Source organism: Enoplosus armatus, chromosome 11 (genome assembly GCF_043641665.1).
Source record: "Enoplosus armatus isolate fEnoArm2 chromosome 11, fEnoArm2.hap1, whole genome shotgun sequence".
Lineage (NCBI taxonomy): Eukaryota > Metazoa > Chordata > Actinopteri > Centrarchiformes > Enoplosidae > Enoplosus > Enoplosus armatus.
The window spans coordinates 16,823,708-16,848,444 of NC_092190.1; the positions used below are offsets into that span (position 1 = coordinate 16,823,708).

General features: G+C 40.3%; 1 protein-coding gene across 3 annotated transcripts in view; it reads left to right on the forward strand.

Annotated features, from left to right (window-relative positions):
* Window positions 1–14,953, forward strand: part of epha3 (eph receptor A3) — a 92,262-nt gene extending 77,309 nt beyond the window's left edge. For all 3 annotated transcript variants that reach the window (XM_070914167.1, XM_070914164.1, XM_070914165.1), the window contains 4 exons: window positions 2,021–2,170; window positions 2,954–3,147; window positions 9,159–9,314; window positions 14,848–14,953. In XM_070914167.1, the coding sequence (XP_070770268.1) occupies window positions 2,021–2,170; window positions 2,954–3,147; window positions 9,159–9,314; window positions 14,848–14,953 (606 nt within the window). The remainder of the gene's footprint in view (window positions 1–2,020; window positions 2,171–2,953; window positions 3,148–9,158; window positions 9,315–14,847) is intronic.
* Window positions 14,954–24,737: the final 9,784 nt, after the last annotated feature.

Sequence of the window (24,737 nt, forward strand, 5' to 3'; positions counted from 1 at the left end):
GGAAATTCAGTTTTTACATTTTCTTGCCCGTTTTCTCCTGCCATATTTATTGCTTCAACCTTGGTGATGCATTTACTTTGCGACTTGGCCTCAACCCTCTCAACCTTTTATATGACGACACTATAAAACCTGAGCAACAACAACAGCTTGGGTTGCAAAATGATTTGATTTACCAGGAATTGAGTTTCCATATTAACTTTACTGCACTGAGGGAAATCTCTTAGTGTCGGAAATTTGCTTAGGATATTTCTCACAACACCATTATAGACAATGCTCAGGCAAGGAAAAAGAAACATCTTAAGAGAAACCTTAAAAACAAAAACTTCAAAGCTATTCCCCCAGAAGGTGAGACAATTCTGTTTTTGAGAAACAAGAGCCAACATTTGACCCTATTTGCAGTTTTTCTTTACTTGTTTGAAGCACATGTCACAAAGTGAAACATTATCAGCAGGCACACCTCACCTGTACTTTTTGCAGCATGTGTTCGTCTCTGTGTGTGTGTGTGTGTGTGTGTGTGTGTGTGTGTGTGTGTGTGGTCATTTTCATCATAGGGTCCTGTGGCCTAGACCATGCGTGCAGCCCCTTTAAACAATATATAATTTGCTGGCTGAGAATTGCTTGTCAAATAAACAGTCAGCGTGCCGTTTGCCTTTCTCCCAGAAATACAAAATCTAAAATAATAAGATGGAATAATAAACTCTGCCATGTTACAGTAACTGACAACGCTCCACACATGCTAGCAGATTTCCATCCAGCCCTTACTAGAACTTTCTTTCTTTCTTCTTTTCTATAGTTTTACTTTGTTTGTGTGTGTTTCTGTGCATGTGAGTCCAGTGTGTGTGTGTGTGTGTGTGTGTGTGTGTGTGGTGTTCACATATCTTGCACTCTTAGGGGAGCAGGTGGGTGCAGTATGTGTGTTAGAGCAGTGTATTTGTGTTTCTGTTTGCATTTAGTGTTTCCGTGTGCACCGGTGTTCATTTGTGCAACCATGTGTGTTTTTCTGTGTCTTATACATTCCCCAGTGTTTCTTTATGAATCAGACAGTATAAGAGTGTGTTTTTTAGGGGGCAGTGTGTGTGTGTGTGTGTGTGTGTGTGTGTGTGTGTGTGTGTGTGTGAGAGAGAGACTGCACAGCACCAGGCAAGAGCTGAGTGACTTGGCCGATGTCTCTGTTAGCTTTGGCTGCCACCGGCCTCCTTTCCTCAGCTCCATTTTCTTCATTTGTCCTGCTTCTCAGCTAGAATGACAAATGCAGGAGACACTACAGTGAGAGGTTCTGCAGGAAACTTTGGATTATCGTTTGATTTATATGTTTTTTCTTTCCCTCTTTCAGGTTGATGCAGACACTTTTTGATTAAAACTGAATATGACCATTATTTCTTTTTACAATAAGGTTCAATGTCACCTTTATATGGATACTTTCAAATCCCAAATCTCTGAAAAAATATTTCAGTATTTTATATTTAGTTGAATTGTATATACTTTCCTGTATGGAAGAGCAAATTAATCAATCTGAGACATTAAAAATGCCTTTTGAGGGTTTTGCTGAAAGTCCTCCACACCACATGATATTAATATTTCAGATAACTGTTACAGTTCTGGATCTGACGTTGAGATCACTATGCTCAGTCCAAACCACAGAGCCCAATCGGGTTGAAGGGTTTTAGGACAGCTCATAAAATTCTGAATCTTTTACTACATATATGCATCATGCTGTATAGACCTGCAGTCATTTTTGTAATATGTATACCATAAAACTGACATTACAACACATTGTTGTCACCCAATGTCCTAAAAATCCATTTCTATTATGCAGGATATTATTTTGTGATACAGTATGTCTGATCTGTGGTCTTTTATGAAGTTTAAGCATAAAAGTTAATTTAAATACAACTTGATCAGCCAAAGTATATGGGAATATCAGGTAGCAAGATTGTGCTCAAAAATATTGTTTTATTGAATGATTGACCGACTGACTGACTGACTGAATGAGTGATTAACCTTTCTCTTTCTCTCTCAGGGAGGAAAGATCCCCATCCGGTGGACAGCTCCAGAGGCTATTGCCTACAGGAAGTTTACGTCAGCCAGTGATGCCTGGAGTTACGGCATTGTCCTCTGGGAAGTGATGTCATATGGGGAACGGCCCTACTGGGAGATGTCCAATCAGGATGTGAGTACTGCCATGTTGCCAAGTTAACTTCCTTTAGCAGGGACACCTGTGTGGCGCACCCACCACTGCAGCAGTGCTGCCAGCTTTGCACATATGGGAAGTTTTACTGATGGGAAGTAGGTGAAAGCCTGGTGCTGATTTAGATGTTTAGTTCATGTTCAGGATTGTGTGAAGAGGCTTATGGCACATAAGAGGGAAACAAGGGAATGTAGTCCCACAGATGCAGCAGGGCACTTTAGACACTCTATACACAAAACACTGTTAGCACTAATAAGTCAATTAAGGTTAAAGAAGTAGTGTTAGGTGCTGTTAAACCTTCAAATATCAAGACTGAAACAGTTTCAGTCTAATGACCATCCCGAGGGTGTATTAGAGTGTGTTTTGAATGGGTCTAAAAGAGCTTGGTGCATTTTATTAACTGCAGCACCATTTCATTTCATAATTTATTAGGATCACCATTCATTGAAGCAGAAACTTTTCTTTTCCTAGTGTCCATACAACACACAACACTTACAACCCCAAACCACTTGACAAAACAACAAAAGACAATGCAACAACTAGCTCCAAAAATTCAGTATCTTAACTGATCAAGTGGGTAATCCACTATTTAGAGCATAATGATATACTGAACATTTCCAGAAGGATATGAATTTATATGTAAAACCCTGATGATGAAAAATAAGTACAGTAACTACTACAATAGAGCACATTAGATATGGTTTTGATGCTGAACATATCTCATCTGTCATTTCTCATATCTCGTCTTTTCCTTCGTACATCTAGGTAATAAAGGCTGTAGATGAAGGATACCGCCTCCCACCACCCATGGACTGCCCTGCTACCCTCTACCAGCTGATGTTGGACTGCTGGCAGAAAGAGAGGAACAACCGGCCTAAGTTTGAACAGATTGTCAGCATCCTGGATAAACTCATCCGCAACCCTGGTAGCCTCAAAATCACGGCCAACACCACATCCAGGTATGAGAAGGAAATGTTTTCATTTTTGGTGACTGTTGGTTGCATGTGTAGAACTTGTCTGACAATTACCATCCAGTTTAAGGAGGCACTTTGAATCTAAAAGGCAATGTCATGTAATCAATTATGATATCACACAATTTAAAAAATAAGCAGATAAAGCCTAGAATGTGGTTATTGTTTTCCTACCTGCTTTTTTCTCCTGCTTTGGTTCCCATGTACTTGACTAACTAGCACTGGAAGAAGTTCCCATTATACCCTCCATGCACAGCATTATGCATTATTGCAGGTCAATGTACTTCAAGCTCTGTGATCACAAGGCATTGGGACAGTCATGGCAATTGCAGTTTTATTCTCCATGAATGAAGCACAATTCACCATACGTAATGTAATGGACGACAAAAAGATGAAGGTATGCAGTTTGGCAACAAGGGATGTTTTGTGTTAGATTTAAATTCCTATCACCCTTCTTGGAACCAGGCAGTACAGGAGCTCGACATAAACATTGCCTTCCTGCTTCCTGTGTTTGCAGGATGATACATGAAAATGAACTTGGCTTATCACATCCTCCCCTTATATATACCTACAACAATTTAAATACATATTTTCAATCAATTTCATCTTCGCCTTACCCATGCAGTCTAATGTCATATTGCTTTCTACTTTTTTTACTTTTGTGTTCCAATTTTGCCTCCTTTTTACCCTCCCTTATGCTTTGCTCCTTTGTTGGGACCGCCATTCTCTCCCAGGGGGCTGTGAGGAACCAGGGCAGCCCAAGTACAATTGTCACTTCTGAGCAGGGAGGGGGGCAGGCACAGGGTCTGCGGCAGACGGCCATAGTATTATGGAGATGACAAAGCTCATAACATTGACTAATGATTTCTTAAGAAAGTGAAAATAGGTCCCTTGGAGTTTGCATGTAATTTCCCTGATTGGCTTTTAACACCGGGTGAGCGCAGGCTGGCCGACAGAGGTGGCTGTAGTGATTTATGAGAACTGTGAGTGTATGTGTGTATTCACGAGTGTGTGTGTTGGCGGCAGTTGCACAGCGTGAGCAGCTGCACTCAGCTCCACACACCTCGTTTGTCTCAGGGCTGTCCTGGCTGGCTAATGGAGCGCCCCCTCCTCCACAAAGCCCAGACCAAAGCCTAGGACCTGAGTGGAGCATCTAGAGGCTTCAGGGGTGGGACCTAGTCAGAGTTTACTGTCCCTGCATGTGGATGGAGAGGGACTGGGGTCAGTGGGCCAAGGTTGGCTGTCAGAGACTAATTATGGGCCAAAAGGAGCCCAGTCAGGGTTAGAGGCCACTGTCTATCCAATTGGCTTTACAGGGTGTCTAAAACATGAGATCACAGGTTATCCTGTTTTCAAGCTGAAAAATGTTTTTCTTTGTGTTGAAGAAAACATGGCAATGGCTTCAACCAAAATGCTAGAATACAACTAGTACTTCTTCTAAATACATGTCAATCAACATTAATCTGCTGTTTACAGATGTAGTTGGTTTGGGCTTTTTATATAATCAACTTTTTCTCCAAGCCATAAAAGGCAAAATGAATAATGACAAGCCTCTGTGAACATGTAGCAACAAATCAAATCTATTACATTACTTCTCTCTGTAATTCATTTTCAAACAAACTTTGCTTTGGAGAAAGGGACTGGGGCTTTGGCCATGGCTGCTGATCTAACTGAGCTGAGATCTGTGTTGGTGTGGATCTTGACCCGCTGGGTAAGGTTGGGACTAGGATTGGAAATGGAAAAGGGTTTCTATATTCGTAGTCTTATAGGAAGACAGATAATTGGGCAACACCATCCATCAGTTGAGTTAATAAAAAATGTCAAAAGAGTTCAGACCGAACCCAGAGTTGCGGAAAAAACCCCAGTCCTCCCATTTCATTTTTTGGGGGGTTTGAAATGAAATTATCCAAATGCCAATATTTTGTGTATTATACTTTATATGTTCAAATGTAAGGTAATTAAAAGAAAAAAAATTTAATACAAGTAAAACTCTACACTGAATCGCTGGCTGGTAATATGAATGAAGAGTTCATTGTAAGAACCATGCATGCTTGACTGGAATCAAATCAAAATGTCACACTTGAATCAATTTAGGTTAATAGCTTCCTACAGACCACCTGAGTAGTATTGATTAAAACAACATCATATCCATCACATCCAACAGAGGCAGAGGATACCGAAGGCCAAATATCAAAATTTGGATTCAAAGGCCTGATTTTGGGCCTATATATCGGTCTAACCTCTCCCAGTGACATCCTGGGAATGGTCACAGTAACACAGTGAGAGGTGAATTCTTCCCACTCTGTCCTGCCCACATGTATCTGCTCAAGCTCTTCTCCTCATCCACCTCGCTCCTCCCTTGAGAGCTCTAAAAACAAGAGACTACACAGCCCTGGTTATTTTGAGGTCAAAAGAATGAATAGATAGAGCAGAAAAGGGGAAGGGAAATGAAAACAAGAAGGGGGGTAGACTTTATTCTCTCTCCGGTGTATTTATACTTTCCTCTGTTCGAGCGGGTGTTTTCTGCATTCTTATATGGTGTTAAGTCCATGAGGGGTTTTAAAAACCTCCTCTGCCGTCAGACAGATGCTTTCTCTTCTCTTTATTTTTCCCTTCATTGCATCCCTCTGTTTCTCTGTTTCTTCTCCAATCATCTTGTCTCTTGAGTTGCCATGAGATGTTGCTGAAAATGTAACAACAAAGGGAACAAAGAAAATGATAAGGGAGGGGAAACAAGGTCATCTGCAGTTTATCTCCCAGAAGAGACAGGAGAGGGGAAAGGAAAGCAGAGGATAAAGGGGGAGATGAGATCAGAGGAGAAAAAGAAGAAAAGGGGTACAGGAGAGGAGAGGATCAATAATCCTGCAAAAAAGAAAATTCTTATCCTGACAGCCCAAAAGTTATAGTCTAAGACATTTTGGATATAACACAATTTCAGTCCCAACCTGTGAGTCAGTTAGCACATGTATATTGGGAAGAAGTCTGTCCTCTCAGGGAGACTCACAGACTTCCTTCTTTTCCCCTCATGCAAACCACCCCCACTTTCCAGCCCCAATTCCCTCCTTTTCCTACAAACCAGTCTCTCCAGGGGGTCCTGGGGGCCCTCAGCATTTTGACAGTCCTCTGATCTGGCAGGAAAAGACTCAATCATTGTAACAACACCCACTCCACTGCTTCAAATGCATCTTTTCTCCCCCATTTTTCCTGTCTCTGTTTGAGATGTCATCTCACTTTTCTACCCTCTATTTACCTCTTTGTTGGCTTAGTATGGTGTTTTTGTCTATGTTGCTTGATCGGCAGCTTTATGATTTTCTATTGCAACATACTTTTGATTGTATTTTGCTTATTTCTTTAAATCAAAATATACTGCATCAGCATAAAAGGTACAGAGAATATTTCCAGTTTACCAGTGCAATACGGTACCTCTCATCTCAGACAGGAGGGCAAAACAACAAAAAAAAACTAGTTACCCTTGTAAGAAGACTTACAGTTAAACTGAGATAAGAGGTAACTAATAAATTATGATTATTTTTTTTTTTACAAGAGATCACAAGAGAGTTGAGGAAGTGCGTATTGGTGATTTTCATTTTACATACAGTCCTTTGAATTCCAATGTACATTTTACCAAAAGAGGGCTACTAAATTCCAAATGTTTGAAACATTTCCTTCAGTACAAGAAAACGTTTTTTCACCTGCCAAGTACACCTTCCTAATTCCCTGAAGGAAGAATAACCTTGGGGAATATTTCCCACATTCTCACACACATAAACACGCAAAGTGGCTCGAAACCTCTCTGCCAATCCAAATCAGCCAGGTGGAGGTGGACTTCCTGGTATTCTAATGAGTTTATTTACAAGGCTATGAATAGTATTCCCTCAGGGAAAACTACCCTCTTTTTTTGTCCTGTCCCATTCCCTTATGTGCATGTGGCGTGTGTGTGTGTGTGTGTGTGTGTGTGTGTGTGTGTGTGTGTGTGTGTGTGTGTGTGTGTGTTTGTGCCTGTGCCTGTCTTGACGCAGGTGCCTCTACTCTGCAAGACAGGTGCAGTGTGTCCTTGTAAAAAAAGAGTGCCTTTGCAACCCAGTTTTAAATGCCACTCACAAATTCGGCTATAAACAAAAAATACAAAATGCTCATATATGCTTATATTATATGGCCATTGTTTGGTTGGTCGTCATGTTTTGAGTCCCAGTTTGACCGAATGTGGTCTGACCTGGTTTCCCATTTCCTGCCTTGATGTGATCAGTTTTCACGACAGCAAAGTGAAGCACATTTGTATAAGACAAAGCATCAGTAGTGACATCAGAGATTAGACACTGAAAAAGAAAATAGCATTCTTTGTCATCATCAGCTTATCCTCCACTCTCGCTCTCCGTATGTCTTTCTACCTCTCTCATCCTTCCTCTTCTCCCGTCTTTGGCAACCATCAATCAGCGTGAGTCAAAACAGTGCCTGCAGCCTTTCCGTCACCCTCTAGTGTTGACTGAGCGCTCTAAAGCCCAACGCAGTGCATTTAATTTGATTTGATCCAATTGAAACCATCAAGTCTAATCAAATCTAATGTTGCATCTTGCCACATGGTACATGTACTGCAGGAAACGGTAATGACATTAGACAGAAACTGATGCCGCTTCTGTTAGTAATCTTGTTCTTGAATATGTTAAATATATTATGGAAATATTTTGTGTGACGGTTTAATTTCCCCCCTGTATTTAAAGCCCAAAGGCATTGTACAGGTTTACTGTATGTAACAGACACATAAGGCCAGTCTCTGTGTGTATGTGTATGTGTATGTGTATGTGTATGTGTGTGTGTGTGTGTGGCTCCCTGATGAGTGCTGCTCTATCAAATCAAGAGGTCTAGTTCATGTTTAGTTCTCTGTAGATGTGCAAGCATAGAATGCATAGTATGTATGTTAAAATGTATACATGTAAATCAATATTAAAGGCATATTATTTCTTAAACATTTATAAACACAATGCTTTAAAATATATTTCAACAACTGAATAATTTAATTTACTTACATTCCAATCACCATCGCTGATTTCATTACCAAATTAGATTTTATTAAATTTCAGTTTCCACATGTGTCAATAAAATTATAACCTCCGACCAACAGATTGTGTACAACTGTACTTAATCATGGTTGCACCAAAAACCTGGGACATTATAACAGTTTCAAGCAGCAAGTAAGTACCAGTCAAGGAGAGTTGTATGTCAAGTGCAGGAGTGTTGCGGTTAAATCTGACTATGATCTATGCAACCCTGGAGCCCAGTCTGACACTGTTGCTTAGTGTTGCACAACTAGATGATGAAAGATCTGTTCCACGACTTGGAATGAAGCACAAGCTGCTGGCTAGTTACTGGCAACAGTGGATAGTGGCAGCCATAACCAATTAACAGCATCAATGGTTTAAACAGAATGAGGTAACATGACATCCCTCTCTCTCTGCAACATACAGTACGTACAGTGCTACCTACTCTTTTGTTATGCCAATGAGTTGGCTACACTGCTCTTTGCAAATAGTCCTGCAACACTGCTGCAAACATAGCCGCTACTTATGCTGCTGCTCACGTAGCATTTCATGAGCCCTGTCCCCATAGTGTCCACCTGTAGGCATTGAGTTCCCTGTGGGGAGGTTTCTTATCATCACTCTCCATTCCAGTCTGTGCTGACTTGTTTTATGTTTGTTGGATTCTCAAGATCAGAGCGAATATGCCAAATAGCACCTCTGTACATACTTTGTGTTCACATTGTAATATATCCCTTCCACAAGAGGTGGCTAACAGAAAAGCTGTTTGGAGCTGGAGTAGTCATAATATGTATGGAGATAGATATTTAATTAGATAAATTGTGTAACTGTCAACTGATGATCTGGATGACGCTAGTGCCTTTTGTGTTCCTGAAACTAGACTATAAAGTCAGTTTTATTTATTTGAGTATGTTACAGGTCGTTACCCAAGGTGTTTATGTTACTCCTTCCCCTGTGTCCTCTCAGGCCGGCCAACTTGTTGTTGGACAGGAGCAGTTCAGAGGTTCCCTCGATGGGGACGGTGGGGGACTGGATGGATGGAATGAGGACCTTGCCCTGCAAGGAGGCCTTCTCTGGGGTCAGCTACAGCTCCTGTGACACCCTGGCCAAGACCTCCACAGAGTAAGACAACCACACACACAGACACACACACTATGCTACTCTGCCTATTCATGTCAGCAGTTTTTACAGGGCCCCAGTACCCGTGGCAAGGCCCAGGAATTTGAAGAGGCTCTTGGTGAAGAACACACACACACACATACGCTTGTTCTGAATAAGTAAAGGAGGCTATAGAGCCCTTACTAAAGGTGTCCAGATGAGAGTCATGGTAATTCATAATGACAGGCCTTTAGCCACGCTCTCAATGTTGCAAGTACGACTACAGAGAGAGAAGGTGAGAGCATTCAAAGAAAGAGAGATAAGTAGAGAAACAGAAAAAGACAGAGAGGGGGAGAGAGAAAGAGAGAGGAGCTGTGAGTTCCACGAGGGAGAGGGAATAAGAGAGAAACTATTGAGGGAGGGAATGAGAGGGGAGATTTGACAAGATAAAAGAGTAGAGAGAGGGGCCTTTGAAAGAGCAAATAAAGGCATAGCTGTCAAATAGGTATGCTAGGCACTCTCTTTACTGTGAGGCATTAAAATGCAAAGCAAAGATCAAGCAAAGATTGTCAGAAAATGATTTGGAGGCCAAATCTAGAGAAATCACATTTAGAGAGCACACACTGCAGGACCTATAGTACAGTATGTCCTCTCTAAATTGAGTATGTTGACCTTGAGACTGAGTCTGTTCAGTCATTGTTCCATCAATCCCAAGATATGTGGTCACTTAAGAATATCTCCTAAAATATATGTTCCTATTTAACTCATTAGCATTTGCAAGTACTTTATAGCAAATGTAAAGTCACACAATGAGAGAGAGTCTGACAATGAGACAGTGTCCACAGTCGGGGTATTTGCTCCTGGCAACAAATACATAGTTAATATGTTCATGGTTACGTTTAGGTAACTCCGGTTCCCTATACATAACCATGCGATTGTTGATTTTGGTTAAATATTGAAGTCAACAATGACTTTTAGCAGACCGGACACGTTCACACATCGTGGACAGTGAATGCAATCCAGCTATTTCTGTTCCTCCAAGACATAATAATGTTGTTTTTTTTGTTTGTTTTTTTTGTTAGGGGTACATTCTTGTAGTATGAGGAACTTTTGGTGGGAAATGGTATTAGAGTCAGTGTATTTGTCACAGCTTTGGGTTTAATAAAGCAATGTTCCCGGATAAAGTAAAGTAAGTAACAGAGACAGAGATTATAGGTCTGGCTCTGCTGACAGCATCCTCAGGCTGACAAAAGGTTCTGAGATAGTGGATCAGGTTCTGGCCAGAGTCCTGTACTGGCAGACTGAAAAGTATTATGAATCCCAAGCACACTGATAATAGACCGGGAGATTATGCCGATGAACAAGCCTCCTTTAGACATACAGTTCAGAGTGCAGCTACTTGAGAATATAAAGGACAGCTAGACTAGTTTTATATATTTCTGTTCTCTTTTTTGAGTGCAGAAATGTTCTCTGTCTCCCTGTTGTTCTCCCTTTCTCCCTCGCTCAGTTGGCTTGCTGCTGGTTTAATTGATGTGGAATGTGACTGGGTAAATAATTGGACATTTCTAATCATTGTGATCAAAGCAGCCATTCACTGTGGCGATGGCAGCAGCGGGGGCAGTTGGGGAGCAATGGTCAATGCTGCAGCCAGCTTTAACTCCTGACAGTGGCTTACCAAACCAGCAGTTATTAACAGTGTAACAGTGGCTTAATATGGTAGAAACAATGTGTAATGTGTTTTTAAATAGTTATGAATTGTAGAGTTGATGTCACTCGTTGGCCATTAGGGGCCCTGAAAAGTACTATGAAGAGACGAGTAGATTAATCTTCACCAAAGGCAACTTCCCACATTGGCAGCTATAGACTGTAATGACTTGTTGCTAAAACGTATTACAACTTTACTTTTATAAGGCTACAATTGGGAAAAGTGTGAGGTGATGCTTTATACCAAAAACACCAAAGGAACAACGGCAAAGAGCAGCTTTCTGAGAAGAGGGCACTGGCACTGGAAGAGACATTTTTTGGATAATTTGAAAAATAAGACTTTTTAATTTAGATTTTTTTTGTCACTCTTCCTCAAATTATTTTTCTCTGTTGTAGCTCCACTCTGTTTCTCTGCATCTTTTCTCAGGGGTACCACACAAAAGATTTTTTTTCTTGCCATTTATTCAATGAAAGGTTTAATCAATGAACAGTTCCCTTCAGTCACAAAACTAAAAAGCTTACAATGCAGACTAGGTGGAAATCCACATTGTGTATTGACAAAGTAACATCTCAGATAAACTGCACCGGAGTAACCTCGCACTAAAGTAATCATATTGGTCTATGATGCTTTTTATGTAGCTAGATGCTAAATTGGATCACTGCTGTATTAATCCACTGAAGGCGGAGGCTAAAACATCCAAGGCTAGCTCTGCTACAAGGCTAGCAGCCTTGGCTGAGACTATGCATTTCTCAATATAGATTTCTCTATTGATTTGTACAGTCTTAATCTAGTCCTTGATATTCAGCACAAGGCTCGACAATGCTCTGACCTCTGAGGAACAGTAATCATACTTGGCTGCAGTGTGCTGACTCATCTGCTGTAGTAATTGAAGTCCTTTTTCAAGACAGGATAGAATAGATGGACTAGGAAATGTTGCATCCTTTGGACAATTTCCTTCATCTGGACAGAGTGCATGCAAAGTTCATTTCAGGTATTTGATTGAGGTAGTGATTACCTAAACTGCCAGACAAAGGAAAGCAGTTGGAAGTGACAAAACACTGACATGGATTTCAAATCAAAACACTGTCATACCCTAACCTTACCCAGCATCCACTCTCTTTCAGCTGCTTGAAACACGACACAACAATCCAGCCTCTGCCCATGTGTATTTATAAAATGATACAATAGTTAAAGTCGGTTTCAGTTCATGAAAAACACCAGAATTCACTTTTTAATTACATTGAAATTATAATGCATCGCAACTTAACACTGTTGTGGTTTGAGTTCATGCCCTGGTGTGTTATATTTTGTGTGCTTTTGAAATGTCACTGCACTCTTGAACAGACCTCCACAGTTCTGAGAAAGGACCACCAACATAGTCAATATTTAGTTAGTTATTAATTTATGCTGTTTAGCTTTTATTATTATTATTTTGAAGTTGTTTTTCAGATTTGATTTGGTAGATTTTAACTGAGATTTATTCTTTTTCTAAAATGACTGTCGACTAGTGTCCAATAAATATGGGATTTTCTGTATATTTTGCTTCAATGTTCACAAACATATGGGTTACTGTCCATGGTAGAGATTATCTTTCTTTCCTGGCTGTGACATAGATGTTTATTTTACATTGCATAGAGAAAGACACATAATTTAGCATGTGTAGGGCAATAAATTGTGATTCAACAGCTAAAGGTTAATGTTGTAACTGTTAATCTAAAGGTGCTGACAGCATATTGTTTTAAAAAGCAGCAGCTCACTGAATGACCATCACGTGAGAATGAACTTGTCCTGCTGGGAGAAGACAGAGAGCTCTGAACTATAGAGTGAAGTCTGTCTGTCTGTATGTGTATGCAGCAATTAGTTACAACCTGTTATCAAGGGTGATATTGTGTCAAAATAATATGAAGGTCAAGTTGGTATATGTATGTTTTTCTCTGATTATAAAAAGGAGAGAGATTTCATGAGTCCTCTCTCTTGTGTATACAAATAAAATGCTTGTATTTACAAAGACACATGATTAACTAAAATGTTCTTGAGATACCATTCTAGAGAGAAAACACATATTGATGGCATGTGTTAATGTTGCTGGGCCTGGCTGTGTCTCAGTAGAGTGGTTCTGACGGAGGTCCACGTCACACCGGCCACTTGCCCAGAATGGGAGCCGTCCATGGGAATGACCACTCTCTAACGCCCAGCTCCTCTCCGCCTCCTCAGGCTCTGGATGGTGGGTGGAGGACCAAGACCTAGGGCCCTGCCTGGGAGTAGTAACTTACCTCTAGAACCACTGATGGGCTTTCACTTGTCTGGCATTTAAAGGGATAGTTAGTATTCAGTGAGAACTTGATAGCAATGTTTCCATCCATCTGTAAGCTGCAACTACAAACAAAAACGACATTTGGAAAGCTGCAAAATTTAAAACAGGCTCCATAGAAACAGGATGGAGCTACTGTAATTAGGATGCCCACAAATACTGTTAAAGTATCTGGTAAAGTTCATTAATATTACAAGTATAATTAATATTACATGTTGCTAAAAAACAAAAGGACTTTTGGAAATAGACAATACAAGTCTGTGAAGGCTGCTATGTCGTTTCTATCATTTGCCTGTATTTTGATGTGTGTCAGTACATTTATGATAATATACTACAAGGTTACTTTTACTGCAGGCTGATTAATCATAATTATACATTATTGGTGTAAAGATGGAAACATATTGTCTCTCTATGGCAAAACTGGTTCTGTTTATTATTGCACCAGTTGTAAACTTTATGGAAATACACAATAAATTGTACAGTTTACATTTAAAGCATCACTTAGTTTGAGTTAACTATCCCTTTACATTGTAGCACAGAGTGAAGCAAGATTGTGATTTTTGTCACTTTCAGTTTCTGGCTCGTCAAGATGTTTCTAAATGTCTGCTGTTTTGGCTGCTTTGGTGAACTAAATGCTCTGCTTTCATATATACTACTGTATATAATACTGTAATGCCACCTCTCCGACTGCAACTCTACTGCTTCTACTAATACTACTGGCCTACAACACCATTGTTATTACCACTAGATGGGCAGAAGAGATGAGTCTTAACATGCACTGTGACTTTTTGAGTACTGTAATATCAACGATGCTCTGTGTGTTCTGTATATACTGTGTATTTTAAGGTTGTTGTCTGTATGTTTCACAAAGGGCTTGAAGTTTTAAACAAGCTGACAAACGGACCGTGTATTTGATGCATAACACATGAAACTGACACTGTTGCTCTAAATTATTTAAAATAGTATTATTTTTCTTACACTTGAATGCATGTAACTAATCTAAGCTTTTTAAGAGTATTAACAAGTTAACAAATTTTTCTGAGTCAGAGTGTAATATCCTACACATGTACCAGTGCTGCTCCTCTCCAACCTAACCTGTCAAAGAAATCCTGTTCAATGCAATGCAGGAAACTAGGTCTTCTACGCCACTGTTGCCCCTGCACGCCATTGTTTCCACCACTGACAGGGTCATAATATCAGCTGTCAGTGTAGGCCCATAGGCCCACCTCCCTGTTTGCTAGTGATGTAGAGTGAACACTCCCACCCCCCCATAGATGGACCCCCTCTAGAGACGTGGCAGCCCAGTGGCCTTCTGGGAAATGCAGTTCTTTGTGAATGACAGATGCATGGGAAAGTGAAGGGAGCAGCGCTGGGAGCATGTCATTAAATGTCACATGGGTGTCACATCCTCCATCACTAACGCACACTTTCCATCTTTTTCCCTCCCCATCTTTCCCTCCGTCACGTCTCTCTCCTTGGTTGTGTCTGGTTTTCCAACCTCTCCTGCCCTTCTCTCTCTGTCCCTTTCCTTCACAAACCAGGGATCTGAAAAAGGTTGGAGTGACTATCGTAGGACCACAGAAGAAGATCGTGAGCAGCCTCAAAGCCCTAGATTCCCACACCAAGAATGGCCCAGTACCTGTTTAAAAAAAAATGAACCCAACAAATAAAAACACCAGAGACCTCTCTGTCGGTGTGGTTGCTAATCACAGTCTAACACGATGGCTTCATATTTAAACTGGAAACGCATGGAAATGGAGGAAAAATATGATTCAATTGAGGGCTTTCATCGTTTTGTTGAAAGACGATATCAAGTCCTGGCAGAGAAACGAGGAAGAGTTCAGTGCAGACCTGCCAGCTAGTTAACTGGCTGACTCTTCAACCCTTCGTCCCTCCATGCCCAAGTTGAGATGCCTTACAGACAAATAGGGGGGTAGGGAGCACATAGGAAAGCCAAGGAGGGCAGTGAGACCTGGCCAGGGATACAAACTGGGACTGGACTGGGATACAGGGCAAGGACTGGACTAACGTAAAGCCGGAGCTCTCCAATATTGGCTACGCTGGATAGCATAGCCTTCCCCTTACAGCTAAAAGGGGACAGGCATGCTCACAGTCTCCTCCCTACATGCCTGACTTGCAGCCTGTGGAACGAGGCGGGGGAATCAGCTGAGATGCCTTGTGTGGAAGAGCATGGCAGACAGCAGCAGCTCACCCGGATGGTGGACCCTTCCTGGACTAATGAGGTCTGAGGCGTGAGATTTTCTTGTAACTACCTACATTTACTGTCTCTATCCATGAGAGAACTGAGCTGGTATGGACACACCTAGACGATAACCGAGCCATTTTACTCCATAGCTCTAACCTATAGCATTTGCATTCAGTAGTCATGTCACATAAAAGCAATAATTACAATAATCAGTTAAATAGTCTCATTGTATTGAAGCCATGAGTCCGTCACATGTACAATGTATTGAACGCTGTGCTTTGAAGGTACAGGGGCCATAACACACTTCACACACAGAATTTTCTTTATGGTGACATCTATGTTCTATGTGCTTATGAACAGATATTGTACAGTTATAGTGCTGTTCCCTCAACCCAATTCCCTTTGTGTGAAATCTCAGGATGTATACGTTATTTGTTGTATTTTCTCTAACGAGGGGAAACAGAGAGGATGGAGCAGAGTCAGCTTAAGAAAGACAGAGGCAAGAAAAGGGGAAACTGTAAGAGAGAAATGAATAAGAGGAAAAAGGAGAGCTGAAATAAGATGAAGTGGTGTCATTCAGGCCTCTGCTTCTGGCATTCTTGTTGTGTTGCGGAAGTGTTTTAAACTAGAAGCGAGTTTGTACTTGAGTTTCTTCTTCAGGTAAGACAGGTTAGCATCATCAATCCCGTACAACATCAGGTGTCAGTTCCTGGGGGGGATTTGTTCTCCGCTTCTCACTTCAGGAGGTTGAGATCGACAACTGCTGATCTGAGGGTGTTGTAGTCCCTTTGCTTTGGTTCGATCCATAACTTATTAACAAAAGCAGAAATTTGCTGTAAAAAAAAGACCTTTGTTATAGTATAAAATTAGCTCTTAATCCATAAATCCTGGTGTGTTTAATGCAAAAAGAGTGCCTCCGCCTGTTGGGTTGGATCATGTTGGGATCACCAAGCAAAAACCTCCAGTTTTGATTTATTTTCAAAAAAGTCTTGGTCTTTCCTCTGTGTTCTCATAGGGGTATGGAGTTTTTTCATGACTGCTCGAAAATGCCCTGAAAGAGATGCAACATTTCCAATAAATGATTGCTTTCTGAGATAGTATCCTAGTACATCATATGTCCAGGAGGGGATTTCCTAAAGGCACCTTAGAACTGAGATGATCTTTGGACTATGAAGAACAGAGTTAAAGATTTGAGTCTCCTGCTTTGATGTCACCCAGTCAATCCCTCAGTGCAACACATACACAGTATTTCTAAACTGGCACTTTGGTACTATGTGCTGTTGGATGGGTAATATTTAACCACGAGGGTGCTATCTTTAAGATTCTTCCAAGCACTTAGTACACGATATTTGAGCACTTTGAATGGAAATGTTATTGCCTTGGCTACAGACTAAGCTTAACTAATGGAAAGGGGTGATTTCAGTGCTTTTGGGAAACCCAGCCCCTGTGTGTCAGTCGGTCCTCTGTTACTTGGTCTACCTGTGGATGCTGCTGTTGCTGCTATGTGTTCTAATTAGCATGTACATAATGTAAACCATTGTACTGATAGCAACTAGCGCTACAGATCCCACTATATGTACATGGCCATCCTTCTTTGTACAAATGTTTGTATGTATAATAGAATAAATAAAAATTGTGCAACATTTTTAATTAAAAAAGAGACAAAAATCATCTGTATTATATTTTATCTTATTTTGAATTATATTTGTCTGCTTTGTTTTTTTTTCTTTTCTACAATAAAAAGGCAATTATGATTACATTATTATTTATTTGTTAACATTATACAGCGCAATGTTGATGGTTTTTTGTAGCATACAGTAAATTATGTGTCAGTGCTACCTGTGTTTTGGTTTTTGACTTACTTTATGAACCTGGGACATTTGAGAGAGCAATACTGTTATGCACCCTATATCCAGATCCCTCATTTTCTGTCTCAAGACTGACCCGTGTGTCTGTGTGAGAGTTTACGTGTGCAAATGTAGATGGCCTTGTCTACTAATGTAAAATGATTTGTAGTGGAAACATTTATATTTTTATAATAAATATTCGCAAAATATTTTCCAAAAAATGGATGATGATAGACCTGCTCCTGTGTTTTTATTTTATCATGTGCTGATGTCGCAGTCCAACAAATAATGTTGACTTTTCTTTTAACTGTAAGCATATCTCCATATGTTTAAAAGATCACAAGTGGAAGTGAAACACTCATAACTCAGATGTCGACTTTTTTTTATTTTACATTCCATAGATCAATCTTTTGGCACATCCTGCCTTGTCAGGATAAAAGCCAGCAATCTTCTGACCGACACATATAGTGTACAGGACAGGTGTTTCAAATTACTGAGTTCACAGGGCAATCAAGATGAACAGAGAAGGAGTCCATAGAAAGGTCATTCATAGCCAAGAAAGATCTAGAAAAATATCCAAATTCTTATATTAAAATTGAGCAATAAGTCTATAGAAATAATATAAATATATATCCGAGTTACACAAAATTCATTCTCAGTAAAAGAAAATCAGATAAGACCAGTAAGCATGTAATATCAAATTACAAAATAAAAAAAACCCCAAAACATTTAGGTACACGTAGATAGCGCATTTCAGCTAGTTGGATATATAACCTGCCTTTTTTAAAGACAAAAAAAATCTTTAAATCAGAATTTTAATTTTTATACAAAAATCGAAAATGAAATGAAAATTTCCAGTTGATACAATTATTTTATTTTAGTACTGGCAGGCCTGGACTTTCTTTCTTTGGTGTCTACCACTGAGCAAGCACTCGAATAAGGGTGGGCAAAGGTAGTTCTTAATTCCCCTATGCTTAACCAAGTGTTTTTAGTTACTTAAACTTAACCAGACTTTAACCATAGTGTATTTGCCTTAGCCGTGGTTTCCCATTCATTAACATATCATACCCATAGTTGCTTTGCATGCCCCTTGTGAAAATAAATAACTTGTAAAATGTTGGTATTGAATGCTTAAAAACATTATCACCGAATATCTGGGGTTTTGCAGAATTGTCCACTATCAGCATTCTGTCAGGTTAGAGGATTGTCACAAGAGGCATTTCACTCTACCTGTCTGTACTGGACCTACCACACTCACACCAACATCTGTTCACCAGCTTCCAACTTAACCACCTCAGACTCTGTTTCTAATCCCTTGCACCTTGCTGCCGCCTCCTTGTTCCGCCGGCCACATCTAATAAAGCATTTTGTTTCCGATCATCGGTGGTTAAAGTCCATTTGTTGTGTGATTTTAATGTGGAAGATCTGCGTTTTTTCTGTTTTGCTGACTGGGAGGAGATGAGATGTGTCAGACAGGGGAAAGAGTGATGGTCGCTCTGCTCAATGTTGAAAGCCTGACACTATCCAGATGTTCCCAGGCAGATGTGCACAGAGAGAAAACAGAACATTGCCCTCCCCATTTCAGGAAACAATGAACACAGTATGCTTGACAACGCCACCAATTTGGTCTTGTTTTTATCTAAAAAACCTCCATGGTACTGAAACCACCGGGGTGATGGGAAAGACAGAGGGAGGGCGGAAGTGGGGGAGGCAGAGAGACTGAAAGTTAAGAGAAGATGAAGCCATGGAGAGGAGGATGGAAGGCAGGTGTGCTGCTTGTGATGCCTGCTGCTGTTCTGTCCAAGTAGATGAGAACTTTCCGTACAATGGCATACGATAATGCAATATGCAGAAGAAGATTAACCAGCACCATTCGTCATCTTGCTTGGCAACGTGCTGTTGAAATGCGCCCCCCGAACTGCTGCAGATACAGAGAGCAAGGTTCTGCTTGGAGAGTAATGATAATGAGAAAACAGTCATGATGTGTAAAATTCATTTCCCATTTTGAACAGGGGTGATATGCAATCATCCAAAATACAGCTCTGCCTTTTTCCAGATTTTTGACAGTCACCACTGTTTCTATATGGGCTTGTCAGGGAACCATCACTAACAGTTTTGCTGCTGTGTTTTTTAACTTGAATTTCATTTAAGAAACTAACGTACACTCCTCATGGGCCAAACCATCTGTTAGTCTATGAACGCCTACACAACAAAACAAGGGAAAATAGTTACTCAGGTTATTCACTTAATGTGCTAACATGTTTATCCTGACTTGAGGACAAAATTATCTTTAAGCTTTAACTTTTTTTGTGTCAACCATTCCCTCCATCATTATTGTGGATCCATAGTTTGAATTAGAATTTTGCATTTATTTGTTTTAATAAATGCAGTGGCAATCATCATTATTAGCTTTCACCAAAGACATGTTCTTGAAAGTCTCTTTTTATTTTCTACGATCTGTATTTAGTCACTTAAATACAGCTGATGGAAACGCTCCGGTTTCTTTTTGTTTTTCTGAGAAAGAGCAGGACAGTGGCCCATATCCCATCCTCCCCATGTAGAGATGTGTCCTCCCTTTGAAGACTGCTCTATGGCCTCATCCCTCTATCTCCTTTCTCTCCTAAAAACTGGCCTCCTGCTGTGTGCAGCTGCTTTGCAGGGCCTGACGCCATGTTGCAAACTCATACCGCTCCGTTCAGCTACCCCTGCGGCCTGCTGTGAGAATGTCATCCGCGTAAGCTCACTTCCTAGATTCAAAGTTCACTGATAAAGGACCGGGATGTCATGTGTTAATTATCTTTGTTGCAAACCATGTTTATCTGTCTGCAGCAGTAGATTGTGGAAGAATTAAAGCTTTGCCCCTCCAGTGTTGTACAGAGTTTGCAAGAACACACACAAAGCGTGAGGCAGTTGCTGACACAAAGAGGATTTTATATGTACACATGTACACTGCAGGGAGCACTAAGCTGTCACAATACTGTCTCTGCCACACACATGTACAAGTGCACACATACAAAGATAGATGGATGTTGGTTGTTGGCTTGGTAATGCCTGTGCTCTCTATGGAACCTAAGCACACACCGACTCTTCAATCATTTTATTACCAAAGTAACATACAGTGTTATCATCACAGCACACACATACACACACACAGGTCCCAGGACTGCAATGCTCAGACCGCTTCTGTCACTTTAACAAATGGTGCCATCACAAAAGGGAAGTGAAGCTAACATCGCAGCCTCCTCACCAGTGGTGGTACGGCAAAGAGACAACCACAACATATTTGTGTGTTTAAGTGGAAAGTACAGGCAGGTGTGTATTTTGATCAAGCTAGACCCGAGGTAAAATCGCTGTCACCAAGTGTGATGTCGGTGCTACAAGTTCATCAGAAGTTTAAAATCACCCTCAGGATTTTTGCATGTCAACACTGGATTAACAGAATGATTCTTCGTATCTCACTGTTTTCTGTTTCTTAGAACTAGCTGTTTCAAATGTTGGATTGAGTTTTCCCACAGATCGATCCATGTGTATGACTGACAACACAGAAATCTCAGAGGCCTTGTGAAGCTAAACAAGACGGGCAAGACGTCACTTTTCACCCTCTGTTGTAGCCTGTTGGAACTTCATCTAGAGGAGAGTCCAATCCCATTCAACTCACTATATTTACACTATTAACGCAAATTCATAACAATGTATCCTAGTGACCATGGTGGTCCCCTGACATTTTCTTCCATACATTATAAAATCTTGGTTACTGATGTGCTACATTAAAGAAGATTCACACACATTATTTCTGCCCATACAACAAGACAAATATAGGTTTTATGCTTTAATCGAATCAACTGATGGCATTTTGTGTTTGTATTCAATATCAATACATTTGATTGCATTTTGTGCTTCCCTCCCAAATCTCCACAAAATGACCTCTAAAAACCTTTCATTATAAGTTACGACAACCCCTAAAGACACCCTGCTCTGGAGCCCAGCCCAGAACCCCATATGAAGAACAGAGTGAGTGTAATGATACCTGAGTCAGTGCCATTACCACTCTGTCTGTTAATGTTAATGGTTGAAGTGAAGCTATAGAGCTGCTGGTCCTGCCCGCTGTTGACACCGTTGTCCATACCAGAGAGAATTGATTTTCCATGAAAGCTGAGTGATGTGGAGGGACTGCTGGCCCTCTGATGTCAGCACTCTGTCATCTCTCTCTGTCTGTCTCTCTCTCTCTCTCTCTCTACATCATCTCTGTCACTCTCTATCCTCCTTTCCCTCTAGTCTCTTTACCCTTCCCCCTCCTTTTTTTCCTCCATTTCTTTTCTGTTGAGTACCTTTTCCTCGCTCTTCACCTCTCTGCCTTCACTTCTCCTCACTTTTCAACTCCTCCTCTGCTTCTCTCTCACCTCCTCGCCTCAATCCTCTGCTCCCCATGTCAGTTCTGCTTTATTGGCATCACGAAGTAATATACGGAGCATTAATTGAGGTCAGTTTATAGACATTAGCACAGCTAATTAGTATTAATTAAACAGAAGTAAATACTTAACTCTTGCTGTCCCTCTCCCTCCCTCTCTCTCCTTCTATAGCAGCAGGCAGGATTACATGATGAGATCATGATGCTAAATAAGAGCCTGATTTCCACTGCTGTCACACTCTTTGCATCATTCACATGAATGGATTTCACACAGTTGAGTCTTTATTTTGGAACAAGATTGCCTTTTGTTTACTTTGCATCCTTACACAATTTTTGCAATTTCGCAATTCTTACTCACATTTTGGGAGTTAGAGCACATAAATCTTCTTCTGTTACCAAGAAGATGGCTTGTATGTGCAACTTTTATGTGCAATGAAATTAAATTTCTACGTTATTGTTTTTATGAATGTTGTTAAGTTTGATTTATAATCAAACGTATTATCGCATATAATTGTAAGAGCAAACGTTTATGTGCAGTGTCAGCACAGAAATTACATTTCTACGTTATTGTTTTTATGAATGTTGTTAAGTTTTCTCCTGATGCACACACGTAACTCAAAAAGTCACTCTCTATGTGCCATTCTTCCTCTCTTTGTCTCTCTCTCTTGCCTTCTCTTCATTGCCCCATCTTTCCATCCACATATTAAAGCCATATATCACCAGGATCAAACCCAGTGTGTCAGCCAGCGACAGGCTGATTTACTGGTGGGTTTCCTCTGTGTCTGTGAGTTTTATGATTGGGGTCGAGGGCCAGGGACACAGGGATACATTTCTGACAAGGTCTGTCTTTGACTACTGGTTTTTCTAGCACTTTTCATGCCTTCTCGCTCAGCTTGCCCCCGTCAATTGCATGGCCACGTGTTAATGCCATTTTTGACTTAAACAGCTGAGTTCCAGAAGATGACCAGCTGCTGCAGTGGTGAAGGAAAGCCGTATATATTCTCGGGTGGGTTGTGATATTGTTGAAAAAAGTCAGCACTGCTATTTGGTTAGAGTGGCCAGATTACGCTAAAAGTCAAGTTTCTTTGACAAATTATTTGTGAATGGGTGACATAGGAGTGACTGAAATCAGAGTGTATTTTTTTTAAGGAAAAAGGCAGCACTTTACAGCAAAACACATACAAAATAGTACTAAGGTGGTTGCTTCTTCTGAATGTAATACAAATAGCTTTTGTGCATGGAAAAACATTGCAATTTTTATGATTCATTTATTTTTTAAGAATGAGCTGTTGATAACATATTGTTGCATCAGAGTGAACTTCACTTATATTCCTATGAGACTGCCAAATTGTGCTCCACGTATAAGTGTTTGAAATAAATATTCAAATTAATCTTTTTATAAAAATACTTTTCTTTAGACAAATTAATCATTTTATTAGAACAGTTGCATTACTTCCAAAGGCACCAAAAGGTGTCCACTTTGTGAAAATAAAAGTGCCTCCTTTTACAAACAAACAAACATATATAGGATTTCATGCTTAACAGGAGAAGTTAAGGATTCTTCTGACGTTCAGATATGCTCTGGTGAACACATTTCAGAAAGCTTTCTCAAAACATAGATTGGAAAAAGATTGAAAGCAGTAAGAAATTTTAAATTAGCCACTACTAGCATAACACACCCACATTTCCAACCAAACTGTTGGTGATTGAGTTGCATTGTGGGTAATGTAGGCAGGATTTGACAAATACAAGGAATGCATGGAATAAAAAAGACAATGGTTCTGCTGCATCAATTTTATTCTTTTATTTTTTTAACTGCCAATTTTATAGTTGGCAGTGGAGTACTCTTTTAAGAATACTCACTAGACATTAGATCTACTCTTGTTGTTTTTTTATGTCTTGCATCATATGACTAAATCCTGCTGCACTGACCTCATTACCCCTCAGGCATGACTGACATTTCAATCTAATGTTAATACAATGCAATAAAATGTGATGATTTCTTAATTATACTGTTGCATTCCAGCCAAAGACAAAATGACGGTTAGCAGATGGTTAGAGTGCATTCTCTGAATGTGGAGCTGCTGTGAGGAACTCTTCCCAGAACAATCAAAAGCTAATCCATACCCAGTCTAGAAAGACTCAGGCCAGGAACCATGACCTAACCCGTGAATACAACACCAGATATGCACACATAAATACAGAGCACTGGGCAACTGGGACATAACACAGTGAAAACAACAAATGACACAAGCAGACGCACTGCTGAGACCATAAGGCATACATGCATGAATGCTTCCACATAGTGCATAAAGCAAGATTTCTATCTCTCTCACATTCTCTGCCTCTCTGTTCCCTTTATTCCTCTTTCCTCTCTTGTGTTTCCATGTCAGCAGAGGAGACATGACAAGTTCTTTCCGGCCTTTCCCCAAAGTAAGCCAGTTCAGATTTTACCACAGTCCGTCTGTCAGCCAGCCAACCAGTCAGTCAGTCATACCACACTAGTCCTGCAGGAATGTAGAAGAAGAAGAGTCCAGCCCTGGGTTAGTCCTTTCATCAGTCATTCCATTTGTAATGTGATCATACTGAGGAGAAGAATGTGGAAAAACACACTTGAGTGTAATGGCACGGTAAATGTATTCTGTTGAAAAGCCATAAATGTTACATGGTTCACATATGTGTAATCTGTTTATACTGTCAAAATGTATAATTTGATGCTTTTTGAGCACTGGTCATATTGCCTTTAAGATTAAAAGTATACAGAAGACATGCTATGGAGCTAGTCGATGACTGACTTGTGTAAGGCTGCGTCTTAGGGTTGTGCTGTAATGTTTCTCCCTTTTTTCCTCTCATATATACACATAAGGGAAGTAAAGCTATTTATTTTTGTGTTAATTCTGCCTGACATTTACAATTACCGCTGTGTTTGGTTGCAGCGGGGCCTGCTTTAATAGGGCTGTTGACTGTCAA